Source organism: Erythrolamprus reginae, chromosome 3, assembly GCF_031021105.1.
Source record: "Erythrolamprus reginae isolate rEryReg1 chromosome 3, rEryReg1.hap1, whole genome shotgun sequence".
NCBI lineage: Eukaryota > Metazoa > Chordata > Lepidosauria > Squamata > Dipsadidae > Erythrolamprus > Erythrolamprus reginae.
In genome coordinates this window covers 30,527,104-30,543,000 of record NC_091952.1, presented here as the reverse complement: position 1 = coordinate 30,543,000, position 15,897 = coordinate 30,527,104, and the positions used below count along the sequence as shown (strand labels likewise).

Below are 15,897 nucleotides of genomic sequence, written 5' to 3'. Positions count from 1 at the left end.
GGTATTGCCGCCTCCCTCTCATCTAGCTGGACCTGGAGAGCGAGAAGGCGGCGAGGGCGAGGAAGGCGCTTGGGAGCGGCGCGGTGGGGAAAGCAGCGGGGGTGGGGGCCGCCTCCCTCCTTCCTTCCCAGCTGGCAGCACACTCCGGGCCTCGCCGGCCGGCCGGCTCCCTCCCCATCTGTCTATGTCTTTTTCTGACTCCAGCGCTACCTTCCTGCTCAACGAGGTAACTTAACGGGCACCGCGCAGCCGCCGCCGTTGCCATCGCCTCTCATCTAGCTGGACCTGGAGAGCGAGAAGGCGGCGGCGGCGAGGAAGGCGCTTGGGAGCAGCGTGGCAGGGAAAGCAGCGGGGGCCGCCTCCCTCCCTCCTTCCCAGCTGGCAGCGCACTCCGGGCTTCGCCGGCTGGCCGGCTCCCTCCCCATCTGTCTATGTCTTTTTCTGACTCCAGCGCGCACCGTTTTTTCCAATATAAGACATACCCCGAAAGTAAGACATAGTGGGGCTTTTGGGGATAAAAAGAAAGTAAGACACTGTCTTACTTTCGGGGAAACACGGTAGTAGAAACATAGAAGACTGACGGCAGAAAAAGACCTCATGATCCATCTAGTCTGCCCTTATACTATTATTTCCTGTATTTTTATCTTAGGATGGATATATGTTTATCCCAGGCATGTTTAAATTCAGTTACTGTGGATTTACCGACCATGTCTGCTGGAAGTTTGTTCCAAGGATCTACTACTCTTTCAGTAAAATAATATTTTCTCACGTTGCTTCTGATCTTTCCCCCAACTAACTTCAGATTGTGCCCACTTGTTCTTGTGTTCACTTTCCTATTAAAAACACTTCCCTCCTGAACCTTATTTAACCCTTTGACATATTTAAATGTTTCAATCATGTCCCCACTTTTCCTTCTGTCCTCCAGACTATACAGATTGAGTTCATTAAGTTTTTCCTGATACGTTTTATACTTAAGACCTTCCACCATTCTAGTAGTAATATGAGGCAGTGGCAAACATTAAAAATGAAACTAAAGAACATCCTAATTCATGTCAATAAAAATTATATTACTCTTTCATAACATAATACTTATGGGGAGGAAGCAAATATTTTAATTCATTCAGAGAAGTAAAAAGCATTGAACTGCCTTCTTGCCAAAACCAATAAATATGAAACAATGTTATTCAAGCAATGACCTTAAAAAGAAAAGTACTGTACTGTACTAGCAAATATTCCATCTCTTGGTCCAAACAATAGCTAAAAAATAATGCCAATGAGCATTTTCTTAGCAGAGTCTGTAATATTTCTCAACATTCTCTATTTTAAATGTTTTTGTACCATCATCAAACTAGATTTAAGGGTGGCATAATCATGGAGGATATAAGCTTGCAAAAACCAATCAGAACCAAATACAAAATGACAGACGAGGGTAGAAAATTCCTTACTATGGCTCATGAATTAAATGTTACATATTTCTGACGAATAAAATTTTCGCTGAAAGTGTGTCTAAGAAAATATTGATAGGCCCAACAGATAAACAGCATACCTACTTTATGAAGAAATGGTTTATAATTTGTTTCAACTATTTAACACCAGGCATGAAATATGAGCCACTCCAGGATATTAATGACCCCAATTCAATTGCTTTCAAAACACCATTTAGTTATAGTGATCATTAAAAACCCTTTCCCATGAAGAATCTTATACAAGGCTGATAAATTTTTACAGCTAAATCAATTTAATGAAATTGTGAAAGAAATTATTACTGCAGAAATGGTAAGCAGAAAAAGAGCGCTCTAGAAATAAATGTATGTGGAACACCCCATGTATTGAATATGGCACAAGTTATCTTGCAAAAAATGATATTCCTCTCTAAATTTCAGGGCCACAAACACAATTGCAGGTCAGCTTGACACTGGTTTTCAGTGGATAGGACACAGTAATCGTAAACATTCTTCACATGTCGTGTTCAACAGCATTTCTCAACCATACCAACTTAAGATAAGTAGACTTTAACTCCCAGAATTCCCCAGCCAATTTTGAGAATGGAAGTCCACTCATCTGAAAGTTGCAAGGCTGACCAACCCTAGTAAACCAGTTTTAAATCTTATCATTGGTGGATGTGTTCTTTTTAACTGATTCTCCTGAAACTGCTGCTTGCAATCCCTAACATATATCTCCAAGCATTTAGCTGTCTTTGCACATTTATGCCACCAGCTTCCTTCTTGTTATTTTATTTATCTATTTATGAATTTTTTCATATTCTATTCGTTTTGGGGTTTTGCTTGCTTCACTTACCATTATCTCTTAAAGAAGCGGTAACAGCCACGAAATACGTATTTGAGAGATGTCAACAGGGGAGCAACCTTACCCACCCACCCAGGGATGGGTTCCATTTGCTTCCACCAACGGTTTGTATCGTGACATTTGCGTGTGCATAATAATAATAATAATAATAATAATAATAATAATAATAATAATACAAATCCAATAAAATAATAATAATAATAATAATAATACAAATCCAATAAAATAATAATAATAATAATAATAATAATAATAATAATAATACAAATCCAATATAATAATAATAATACAAATCCAATATTATAATAATAATAATAATAATACAAATCCAATAAAATAATAATAATAATAATAATAATAATAATAATAATAATATAATATAATATATAGTGTTCAGTTCTGGAGACCTCACCTACAAAAAGATATTGACAAAATTGAAGACGGGCTACAAGAATGGTGGAAGGTCTTAAGCATAAAACGTATCAGGAAAGACTTAATGAACTCAATCTGTATAGTCTGGAGGACAGAAGGAAAAGGGGGGACATGATCGAAACATTTAAATATATTAAAGGGTTAAATAAGGTCCAGGAGGGAAGTGTTTTTAATAGGAAAGTGAACACAAGAACAAGGGGACACAATCTGAAGTTAGTTGGGGGAAAGATCAGAAGCAACGTGAGAAAATATTATTTTACTGAAAGAGTAGTAGATCCTTGGAACAAACTTCCAGCAGAAGTGGTATATAAATACACAGTAACTGAATTTAAACATGCCTGGGATAAACACATATCCATCCTAAGATAAAATACAGAAAATAGTATAAGGGCAGACTAGATGGACCATGAGGTCTTTTTCTGCCGTCAGACTTCTATGTTTCTATGTTTCTATAATAATAATTTATTAGATTTGTATGCCGCCCCTCTCCGAGGGCTCGTGACATTTCGCTTCTGTGCATGCTCAGTAACACGATTCAGCCCAAAACACAGCTGAGGAGCTAATCAGCTGTGCTTCGGGTGAAGAAATAAAGGTCAGTATTACCCCGGGCATGGGCAGGAGGGCTCTTTTCAAACAGAGGAGGAAGCCATCCAAACACAGAAAAATTCACCAAAAATTCCCCAAAAAAGATGGCGGTGCCCATGGACCAACAACAATCGAACTGGATCTGTGACGCCATCGTCACGTCACCAGCAGGTGCTAATGGTTTAGATAATCTGATCCGAAGCAGGAGGAACCCACCCCTGTACCGGTCTCACCCCCTTTCATCAACACATTAAAAGCATATTTTCCTGGCCACATCTAAAGGATGACCCTGGGAAAAGGTCCAGGTAAGGAGGCCCAGAGATATGTACCCAGACCCTCGCTGAAGCATCTTTGCTGCTTTGCAGCAAAATTTGCAGCCAAATAATTATATATTAATATACTGACGTAAATATCTCTGTTAGTATTACAATCATCGGGAAACTTTTTTCTGAGTTTTCTGTCAAGTTTCCCAATGATTGTAATACTAACAGAGATATTTACGTCAGTCTCTCATTTGTACATTGGATATGTCAAGGGTCTGTGGACTGACATTGGTCCACAGCATGTTGCGCAAACAACTGATGCCTAATGCATGGGATGCAGGCAGCACATGAGACCATGCCCCCTATGATTGCAGAAAAATCTCCAAGGAACTGGTCCCTGGTGCCCAAAAGGTTGGGGGGCACTGGTATACATGGTAGAGTTTCTGTCTATAGGCAAAAAAGAATAAATAAGTAACTTTGTGTGTCTTTCTTGCTTTTGGGAGCCTGACAATATAAATAAATATTGGGGACATATTGTATATACATGCCAAATAATCCTTATGCAATAGTTAGAATAATTCAGTAATTGTTTTTAACATTATTAGTAACACCAAGAAGAAAATAAGTTCTGAGTTAACTTTCTACTAATCTATCATTTGAAGTTATGTTGGAGCTCCCCCTTTTGATTAACTGCTCTCATTGCTGTAGTTAGTTGATGCTCCACTGCATACAGCTTTTCTGCTAAAATCAGATAATATTACACAAAATTGTACAAAACTTCACAACTTAAATACAATCTTTATTAATTTAAAGTAGGAAGAGTTCATGCAGAATGCACACATATTTAGAAATAAAAATCCTATAAGCCAAGAAAAACTGAGTGGAAAGTTGCAAATTTGATCGCTTATTAAAAAATCACATGGATAGAAGTTAAAACAATTTAAATCAAGAGCCTCCTCTTTCATCTAAACCCCAGCCTTTTTGTAAATGAAATAACACAATTCCAAAAATAAACCATGGACTTAAGGAGAAAAAAATCTGCCTACAGCAGAAAAGACAAAAGACTCCATCTTAAATTCCTTTCTTACAATGATGTACTTGAAAGTAAGTATTTATTGAGAACATATGCTTTGTTCTCAATCTGGGCAAAGCAGAAAACAGTCCAAGCAAGCATTTTATAGCCATGTCCGCCTGTAGTATAAGCATCTGTAAATGTTCTATGTAGTAACCACCTCTAATATCTGTCCTACATATCACTAGCTGTGCCACTATGTTATTCACACTAGCTTTTCCTTATTTAAAGCATAAATTTTGTATTAAGCTCAACGGCATATTCTGATAACTGCATATTTATTTGTTTTTGCTATCCATTAAGCTTCGCAACTTATTATGCATTCTACACCATTTTAGTAGCATTCTTAGTAACATAATATCAGCAACATTCATACGCAACTGGATGCCTTAGTACAGTATACACGGCCATTATAGCTCTAAAGCCAAAAATTCTGCAAACAGAAAAGTATGGAGTATAAAATACAACAAAGGCAACTACAGAAGTGAGAAAATGCAAGAGGAAACAAAAGGAAGATAAAGAACATCCATCAAACGAGACAAATCACCTGTTCAACTAGAACAGTGATGGCAAACATTTTTTCCCTCGGGTGCCAAAATAATGGACGTGCGTGCTATTGCATGCGTTTGTGTGCCCACGCCATTCAATACCCCTCCACGTGCCCATTTCCTGACTTCCAGTGAGCCCGGTAGGCCCATTTTTCACCCTTCCTAGGCTCCAGCTTTCATGGAGCTTGGGGAGGGCAAAAACACCCCCTCCTGTCCCCCTGGAGGCTAGAAAAGCTCTCCCAGAGCCTCTGTGCGAGCCGAAAATGAGCTGACAGGCGCCCACATGTGTGCTAGAGCTGAGCTACGGGAACGGCTCATGTGCCAGCAGATATGGCTCCGCGTGGCACCTATTCACCATCATAGAACTAGAGCTAATGAAAGTGAAAGGATCATAGAACTAATGAAAGTTCATCATAGAACTAATGAAAGTGAAAGCATCTACACGGGGCTACCTCTGAAGAGTGTTCGGAAACTTCAGATCATGCAGAATGTGGCCGCATGAGCAGTCATGGATCGTCCCAGATACGCCCATGTTTCGTCAACATTCCGCGGGCTGATTACTTTCCGGACACAATTCAAAGTGTTGGTGATGACCTATAAGGCCCTACATGGCATCAGACCAGAATACCTATGGGACCGCCTTCTGCCGCATGAATCCCAGTGGCCGATTAGGTTCCACAGAGTTGGCCTTCTCCAGGTCCCGTTGACTAAACAATGTCGTCTGGCAGGGCCTAGGGGAAGAGCCTTCTCTATGGCAGCCCCAGCCCTCTGGAATCAACTCCCCCCGGAGATTCGAACTGCCCCCACTCTCCTCGCCTTCCGCAAGACCTTGAAGACCTATCTTTGTCGCCAGGCTTGGGACAATTAATGTATCCCCTTTTCTGACCATTAAAAGTTATGTGTGGTTGTGATTGTATAGTATTGATTGCTTTTTTTTAAGATAGTGAGTTTTTACTCATAGTTTTAACTATTAGATTTGTATTGTACTGTTTTATTGCTGTTGTGAGCCATCCCGAGTGTAATAAAGTCTAATAAAATATTATTATTAAATTATTAATTATTTTCAGAACTCTGGAAATAGAAGCCAGATTATGTTGGAAATACAGTTGTTTTACCAGTTTCTGGTGAACACGATGGGCACGCAGACTTTCAGAGTGGTTTAAGAAATAATCCCTGAACCACTTAAGACCTTAGGCTTTTTCCTTATTTAAATTAGAATACAGAGATATGGTGATTATAAATGTTACCGTGTTTCCCCGATAGTAAGGCAGTGTCTTACTATCTTTTTACCCCCAAAAGCCCCACTGTGTCTTACTTTGGGGGTATGTCTTACATTGTCCCGGGCACCGGGGCCGGCTCGTCTTCGGGCGCGGGGAGCTGCCGGAAAGGAGGCGGGCGCCGACCTCGACGTTCGGCGGGTTGCAGGGAGCATCCCCTCGCCGCTCCCGGCAATGTTTCTCGGCAGGGGAGGCCAACTCCGCGGCGACACGGACGCTCGGCTGGCTGGCTAAAGGCAGGTCAAGGGGTGGATGGGCAGTCAAAAAGGGTGAGCGGCCGCCGCTGTGCCCTCCTTCGCCCGCCTCCTTTCCGGCAGCTCCCTGCGCGCCCCTCGCCTTCGCTCGCCGCGGCGCCACCACCTCTTCCCCTGCCGAGGCTCAGCTGCAAGCAGCCAGCGAGGCCGCTCGGCTCCGAGGCGAGCGGAAAGGAGGCGGGCAAAGGAGGGCGCAGCTTCGGCCGCTCGCCTCGGAGCCGAGCGGCCTCGCTGGCCGCTTGCAGCTGAGCCTCGGCAGGGGAAGAGGCGGTGGCGCCGCGGCGAGCGAAGGCGAGGGGCGCGCAGGGAGCTGCCGGAAAGGAGGCTGGTGAAGGAGGGCGCAGCTCCGGCCGCTCGCCTCGGAGCCACTCGGCCTCGCTGGCCGCTTGCAGCTGAGCCTCGGCAGGGGAAGCGGCCAGCGAGGCCGATCGGCTCTGAGGTGAGCGGCCGGAGCTGCGCCCTCCTTCACCAGCCTCCTTTCCGGCAGCTCCCTGCGCGCCCCTCGCCTTCGCTCGCCGCGGCGCCACCACCTCTTCCCCTGCCGAGGCTCAGCTGCAAGCGGCCAGCGAGGCCGCTCGGCTCCGAGGCGAGCGGAAAGGAGGCGGGCAAAGGAGGGCGCAGCTTCGGCCGCTCGCCTCGGAGCCGATCGGCCTCGCTGGCCACTTGCAGCTGAGCCTCGGCAGGGGAAGAGGCGGTGGCGCCGCGGCGACCAAAGGCGAGGGGCGCGCGGGGAGCTTGGAAGCAATGTCATCCCCCCCCCCGCAATACCGTTTATCTACCGTGTTTCCCCGAAAGTAAGACATATGTCTTACTTTCGGGGTATGGCTTATATAAGCCGACCCCCCTGAAACCCCCCATATGTCTTACAATCGGGGGGGTCTTACTATCGGGGAAACACGGTAGTTATTCAACGTCAGTTGATTAATATTTCAAAAAATTAGTGCAAAATAGAATAACCTGAGTAGAAGATGAATAATCCAGCTGCCAGTCTCTGGCATCAATTCGGCTTTACATGGGCCAAAAATCAGGTCATGAATTCATGAAACTTGAAACAAAATCAACATATAGTAGAGAATCCAAAATACCTGTCCGATATTCAAGGAGATATGACAGCACCAAGATAGAATTCAAAGCAGAACTCATGATCACTATTAGTTTTGCAAGTTGGGATATGGGTAAATCAAGAAACACACTAGTCTGTGTCCATTTCACCCTATTGTGCATGGTTAGTTTAGTCAATATTTTCTCAATCTGATTTCCTAGGTTTATTGATCTATAATTTAACCATGCAGAATTGGCTGAGACAACAACCAATAAACTAAAGTACCGGTATGTACCAAATTGTGGTTGGTTGGTCTCTTAATAATCACAACTATTGTTTTTCTTTATTATTGTTTAGAATTGAGCCTTACTAAGAGCTGCTGAGACCATTTTTATGGCATCAATCATTATATTTTTTAAAAAGGAAACTCTCCCAATAAGGACTAATTCCCAATAAGCCCCTTTTCAAGGGATGATTTGTTCTTCAAATGTCTATGTCTCCTTAAGCTTGAACTTACAAGATGCTCTGGTTTCTTGAGCTTTGGACTTTTTTTCAGGTCTGATTATTTAGCCTCTTGCACTTCTAAACAACGAAGAGCCCTCAGAACTTCATTTCCATAGAAATGAAATCTATGATATCTATCTATGATCTTTCAAACGTCTATGGCAAACAAGCCAAATTTCAGAAATATTATTTTTTCTTTTCTTCTAAAGAAATGGGAATGCAAGTAGAGGGAAAGCCTCCACTATTTTGATCCTCACACACACACTAAATGTTTTTCTTTTTTAAAAAAAGACTGAAATCTTACCACCATAATATGGCAGCAGAGAGTGAGATAAGTCAGACATTTATGGTAAAAATTGATGATAGCACTAGAAGCCTCCTCCTTTCTTTCTCACCATAAAAAGCATTTCAAAGTGCAGCAAACTGGAAAAAATGTTTAGCCCTAACCCCCTCGAGAGACATTATCATGTCATCCAGATGTTACTTTGCAGGTCTGGTTTTCTAGTAGTAGAAATACACTGCTCAAAAAAAATAAAGGGAACATTTAAAAAACAGAATATAACTCCAAGTAAATCAAACTTCTGTGAAATCAAACTGTCCGCTTAGGAATCCACACTGATTGACAATCAATTTCACATGCTGTTGTGCAAATGGAATAGTCGTGCAAGTGAGATATTGACAAAATTGAACGGGTCCAAAGACAGGCTGCAAGAATGGTGGAAGGTCTTAAGCATAAAACGTATCAGGAAAGACTTCATGAACTCAATCTGTATAGTCTGGAGGACAGAAGGAAAAGGGGGGACATGATCGAAATATTTAAATATGTTAAAGGATTCAATAAGGTCCAGGAGGAAAGTGTTTTTAATAGGAAAGTGAACACAAGAACAAGGGGACACAATCTGAAGTTAGTTGGGGGAAAAATCAAAAGCAACGTGAGAAAATATTAATTTACTAAAAGAGTAGTAGATCTTTGGAACAAACTTCCAGCAGACGTGGTTGGTAAATCCACAGTAACTGAATGCCTGGGATAAACATATATCCATCCTAAGATAAAATACAGAAAATTGTATAAGGGCAGACTAGATGGACCATGAGGTCTTTTTCTGCCGTCAGTCTTCTATGTTTCTATGAAATATTCAATGAAAATATTTCATTCACTCAGATCTAGGATGTGTTATTTGAGTCTTCCCTTTATTTTTTTGAGCAGTATATTTTTTTGGAATATGAACAATATAATGGGAGTAAAATATTACTTCGAATTTTCACTTCATTTTCATTTATACAATGGTATTAACATTTCAATATGTTCAAACAGAAAGCAGCAGATACAACTACACATTTTACTCATTACTAAATCTTTTTTTAATCTTTGTTTTCATAGTAATAAAACCCACTACAGAAAGACCAATCATTGAGTAAGATAAATATGAGCATGACTGTCATTTCAAAAAACCATTGAGGTCAAAAGAACAAAATTCTAAAACGTTCCCATGGAAAGACATAATCAGAAGAATCCAAACTATGTGGGGGAAAATAACTTATAACAGCCCACAGGAAGTTAGAGCAGCAACTAACTACATTATCCAATTAGTTTTGTAATTTGAAACCACAAACATACAAAGCAGACTGTCTGCTACTGGTGCGCCCCAAAAGCCATTATTATTATTTTTTATTATTTATTAGATTTGTACGCCGCCCCTCTCCGCAGACTCGGGGCGGCTCACAACAGTGATAAAAACAATATATAATGACAAATCTAATAATTAGAATTTAAAATAACAGTTGTACATTTAAAAATCTAGAAGCAAGGAACCCCAATATAAAAAACATACATACAGTCACATCATGCACAAAATACTAAATCTTTGCCCCTCCCCTAGCCAGTTAGGATGGGATATAGGATAGTGGCAGAACCCTTTCAGTTCCATCATACCTCAAATTCATATAATGGCAGCAATGACAACTACAAGCTGATGCTTTTCAAACCCGGTTGCCAGAAGACACTTAATATCCCAGAAACATCTGTGTTTCAAATATAGTCCCTCTCGCTAGCACTTTGAGATGGCTGATATTTGAGAAATATAACCTGATCACCCGAAAGGGTCCTTTGGGGCCATTTGCTGTGCTAGTATTAAACTGAGAAAAATAATGTTTTACTATAATAACAACACTGTTCTTACAATGCCTGCTCAGTTATAAACCCATCTGTGGATAACAGTTTTTTAATCAAAATGTATCACGAATGTGCCATTAAGCTGTCCTGCATTTTTCAGAGCACTTTAGTTAAAGGGTCAGTTATCTACCTGCATCTTTGGAAAATACAGGTACTTGTAAAAAGTGTTTACCATATATACTTGTAGATAAACCCAATCAGATGTTTTGGGTGCATTTTGGCATTAAAAATTCTAAATTTGTTCACAATATATACATTAAATGATTCTATTCAACAGCTAGCATCATATTGATTGTACAGTATTGCTACATAAAACGTTCGTTCATAGGGTGTTCTCCTAGACCAATTAAATTTGTGCATCCAAGTGTGACAAGCAGTTACTTAGTACCTCCTTCTAAAACAAGGAAGTTCTTTTTACCTAGCAGAAGTAGGTGATTTTCATGAATCATCACCTTTACTGGAAATATTTTGAATTTTTTTTTCTATATTGAATTGCTGAGCATCCCTTTTCCTGATTTCGCTGAATACAGTGGTACCTCTACTTAAGAACTTAATTCGTTCTGTGACCGGGTTCTTAAGTAGAAAAGTTTGTAAGAAGGAGCAATTTTCCCCATAGGAATCAATGTAAAAGCATTGGGTGGGAGGAGGAGGAGGAAGAAGAAGAGGAGGAGGACAGTCGCTGCCAAAGGAAAAAGGTGAGGTGAGGGGAATCAAAAAAATCCAACTTTAAGGCTTTAAACAAAAAAAAAGAGGGACTCTGAAGCAGCGAGGAGGAGCACACACCTCCCTCCATTGGCCCTGGGCTGCCCAAGCCTCCTTAAGCGCCACCGAAAGGCTCCTCTGGCAGCCCAGAAAAGCCCAAGATGGCCGGGATTAAAGGGGGAATGGCAGGAAACCGGATGGGTTCTTAAGTAGAAAATGGTTCTTAAGAAGAGACAAAAAAAATCTTGAACACTGGGTTCTTATCTAGAAAAGTTCTTAAGTTGAGGCATTCTTAGGTAGAGGTACCACTGTACTTTTAAAAAGCACTTACTTTTCATGGTTCCCTCATCTTCATCTTCTTGATTTATGACCATGGTTCCTAATTGTGATGCTAAAGTGTCATTGTATTCTATCATGGTATTGGCACCTTCGCTCATTCCACAAGCAGCTCTGATTGTCCCCGTCTCTTGTCCCCGTGCTCGAACCATGGTCCTCGAATCAAGTTCATCTTCTTCCTACATTGAGAGAGAAGAAAAACGTCTAACTTAAGTAAAGCAATTCCAGTCATCTAGAATTGTTCAAGAGTCTGCGGAGAGGGGCGGCATACAAATCTAATAAATTATTATTATTATTATTAATTATCATGGTTATTCAATTACCATTAAATCAGAAGTGAAGCAAGAATGTGGGCCTTGTTTCCAAACATACTTCTAAAACTCATCAAACAACATCAGACAGATAGTCCTTAACTTACGACCATAATTGAGCTCAAAGTTTCTGTGGTTAAGTGAGACATTTGTTAAGTGAGTTTTGCCTCATTTTATGACCCATTCTTGCCACAGTTGTTAAATGAATCACTGTAGTTGATAACTTACTAACCCGGCTGCTAGGTGAATCTGACTTCCCCAACTGACTTTGCTAGTCAGAAGGTCGCAAAAGTTTATCACATGATCCAAAGACACAGAAACGGTCAAAAGATATGAACCGATTGCCAATCCTCTGAATTTTGATATGATCATGGGGGATGTTACAAAGATTGTAACTGTGAAAAATGGTTGTCAGTCACTTTTTTCACTTCTGTTGTAACTTGGAACAGTCAGTTACAAGTCTGTTGTAACTTGGAACTGTTGTAAGTTGAGGATTACCTGAATTTATTTTCTTTTTTTGGCCACAAATGAAGAGTAAAATATTCCATCATGAGATTTATTTTGTTACTGGAAGGGAAAACAAGGGGATGACCTCCAGAAACGTGGTTGAAATTAAAGTGGCAATGGGTACACTATTGGAAGACAAATCATCTTGGAAGAAATTGATCTGTGATCACTGATGCTAACTTGATGGCACACAATTTTGTCATTAAACATCAAGAATACAAAGCATGGGAGCTAGGGATATTAAGAAATTAAAAGTATATCTAATCAACTGCAAAGGAACATTTGTAACAGAGCAACCACGTTCCTACTCAACCGACTTCAATATATCAAAATGAGCCACAGACAATGTTAGGAAGGCTAAAACGAAAAAGAGCAGCAAACCTACAGCAAATGCTACTTTTTAAAAAAAATTCTAACCTCTCTGTTAGAAAAATCAACGAAGATCACTAAAACGACTTCCATATTTAGAAAATAAAAATAGAAGAAAAAAGCAAACTTAGCTAAGATGTTGATATCCCATATTTTTTTGGAGTATAAGACACACCTATTTACACACACACACCCAAAAAAGGTGAAAACCTGGGTGCATCTTATACACTGAATGTAGTCCCCCCCCAGCCACCCCCACACTTTGGCCTCTGCCACCCAGCAATTTACCTCTTTCCAGCAAAAAGAGGAGCCTGTTAAGGCAAGCAAATCTTTATCAAGTTTCCAATTGATTTGAGGCTGGGCCAGTGCTAAACTGAAAATGAAACTAGCTACAAGGAGACAAATTGCTGGAAGAGAGACCCAGATTTTTATTTTCTAGAAGACCTTCAACGTCCCTTCCAACTCTGTTATTCTATTCTATTCTAAATTAAACTGTGTTGTTTTTAAATTTTCAGGTTACATACTACTCAGAACTGATTGGAACAGAGTGGCGTACAAATACTAGCAATAAATAAAATATTAAACAATAGAGTGAACAGTACAGAAAAAGAGAGTTTACAATGCTACCGTGTTTCCCCGAAAGTAAGACAGTGTCTTACTTTCTTTTTACCCCCAAAAGCCCCACTATGTCTTACTTTCGGGGTATGTCTTACATTGGAAAAAAATTGAAAGGGTCGCGTTCCCGAAGGCATCTCCCCAGAGTCCAGAAGGGCAGCCGCGGGACAGGAGCCTCGTGAGCCCTTTTCCAAGTTCAACCTCAGGGCTCCAAGCGGCGTGCACGCGTGGAGCCACAGACGCGTGTCGTGGAAGCGTGTGTCTGGAGGGGAGGAGCCGCTCTGCGCAGTTGGGCAGCCCCACCTGCCTGCCGGAAAGGAGGCGGGCGAAGGAGGGCGCAGCTCCGGCCGCTCGCCTCGGAGCTGGTCGGCCTCACTGGCCGCTTGCAGCCGAGCCTCAGCAGGACTCGGTTGCTGGGACGAGTGCCTTCGCTGCAAGCCGCCGCCCGCTCGGCTCGCTTCGGACCAGCACCGTCCTTCGCTTTGCCAAGCCGGGAAGAGGCGGTGGCGCCGCGGCGAGGCGAAGGCGAGGGACGCGCGGGGAGTTTGGAAGCGACGTCATCGGGCTCCCCCCCCCCCGGCAATACCCCCGTGTTTCCCCAAAAGTAAGACATATGTCTTACTTTCGGGGTACGGCTTATATTAGCCGACCCCCCTGAAACCCCCGATACGTCTTACAATCGGGGGTGTCTTACTATCGGGGAAACAGGGTACTACAAAAAACGTTATGGCTTTAGCACTCACTGAATTTTCTTCATCATCATGAAACATGTCCCGCTGTTGAGCTTGCTGCATTTTTACTTTAATATCCATTGCTTCATTAATCATATCTCGCAAGATGAAGACTCCTTTGGCATTTTTTACAAATGGGTGCTAAAAAAAACAGATATTAATTTTTAACACAAAAGTTAAAAGCAGGAGGGAAAAAAATCAGAACCCAATATTATGTTAATGCAATTTTAAAGAGAATTAACTAACTGCATGTGGAGGGAAGAGCTCCATATTTCCTTCCATTCCACAATAGCAGATACTAACCTGAAGCAACTGTGTAGCAGTGGCTCTTTGTTCTGGACACTTCACAAGACACTGTTTTACAAAATCTGTAAATTCATCTGACCATAGTTCTGGCTTTCGAAATGTTGGTGGTGGATTTGTTGGAATCATGAAAATTGCCTGCAAATGACAATATTGGTTTTCACCCTTTGCTCATCTTGTAACTAAGCAAAAAATAGATACACAAGAAAAATACTTACAAGAGCCCGAAGGGCCAAAGCTTCCCTATCATTTTTCTGTAGGTCAAAAATGGGACTACAACTACATGTGGCTATTTTTCTAATCACAACTATTAAAAACTAATGGCACAATTTTCTGCCAAACTGAAGTTGGAATGAGATACAAATTATAGTATTAATCCTGAAATAGTTTTTTTTAAAATACCAAACTTTCTCAAGAACCCAAACCCTGCCCAGATGTGAAATGGGTCCATTGATAACAGAGGTCTTCAAACTTGGCAACTTGTGGACTTCAACCCCCTATGCTGGCTAGAGATTTCTGGGAGTTGAAATCCACAAGTCTTAAAATTGCCAAGTTTGGGGACCCCTGATAAATGTCATTCTTGGTCTTGCAGAAAATATTAAAGGATGGCAATGTCCGGGTTCAGAGCATAAGGCTGAAAGCTTGACATTCCTTTATTCTTCCCCAACATATTAAATGCAACGGCTCTCCAACTATCTGAAACGCCCAGATTGAAAAAGCTGTTCTAGTGGTTTTCATCCTCTGTTTCATTATACAGATAGTCCTCAACTTACAAGATTTCATTTTGTGACCGTTCGAAGTTACAATGGCCCCAAGAAAAGTGACTTATGACAATTTTTCACACTTAAAACTGTTGCAGCATCTCCATGGCCATGTGATCAAAATTCAGATGGTTGGCAACTGGTTTATATTTATGATAGTTGCAACATGCTGGTGTCATTTAATCTCCCTATGCCACCTTCTGATGAGCAAAGTCAATGGGGAAGCCAGAGTCATTTAACAACAGTGTTACTAACTTAAAACTACAGTGATTCGCTTATGAAATGCGTCAAGGTCGCTCATAAAATGGGGAAAAATTCACTTACATGCCTCACTTAGCAACATAAATTTTGGGCTCAACTATGGTTGAAAGTCGAGGACTACCTGTAATTAGCGACAGCACAATATATTTCAACATGGGCTACTTTTACATATTTGCATTCAAATAACTTTGAACTTTACTGAATCCAACTTCCTAGTTATTGAGTCCAATAACTGTAGGAAGTCCAAGTGCTGCCTGTATGTTGGTTGAGGCAGGCAGGATTCCCTTGAATACCATTTGTTGGGGGTCAAGGAAAAGGGAAGGTTTTGTCATCTCTTTCTGCTGAAGATCCCCATGTACAATTGGTGGGCCGCTGGGTGACACAGAATGCTGGACTCGATGGGCTTTGGCCTGATTCAACATGGCTCTTCTTATGTTCTTATTTAAAATGGTTGAAAATGATAAAACTTTTTATTCTCTAAGATAGGGGTCTCCAAACTTGGCAACTTTAAGACTTATGGACTTCAACTCTCTTGGCTGGAGAA

At 41.3% G+C, this 15,897-nt stretch overlaps 1 protein-coding gene across 3 annotated transcripts in view; it reads right to left on the bottom strand.

The window, feature by feature from the left end:
- Nucleotides 1–15,897, bottom strand: part of STK4 (serine/threonine kinase 4) — an 83,750-nt gene that overhangs the window by 41,866 nt on the left and 25,987 nt on the right. For all 3 annotated transcript variants that reach the window (XM_070744712.1, XM_070744714.1, XM_070744713.1), the window contains exons 7-9: nucleotides 14,332–14,469; nucleotides 14,041–14,169; nucleotides 11,491–11,674 (exon numbers count right to left, since the gene is read on the bottom strand). In XM_070744712.1, the coding sequence (XP_070600813.1) occupies nucleotides 11,491–11,674; nucleotides 14,041–14,169; nucleotides 14,332–14,469 (451 nt within the window). The remainder of the gene's footprint in view (nucleotides 1–11,490; nucleotides 11,675–14,040; nucleotides 14,170–14,331; nucleotides 14,470–15,897) is intronic.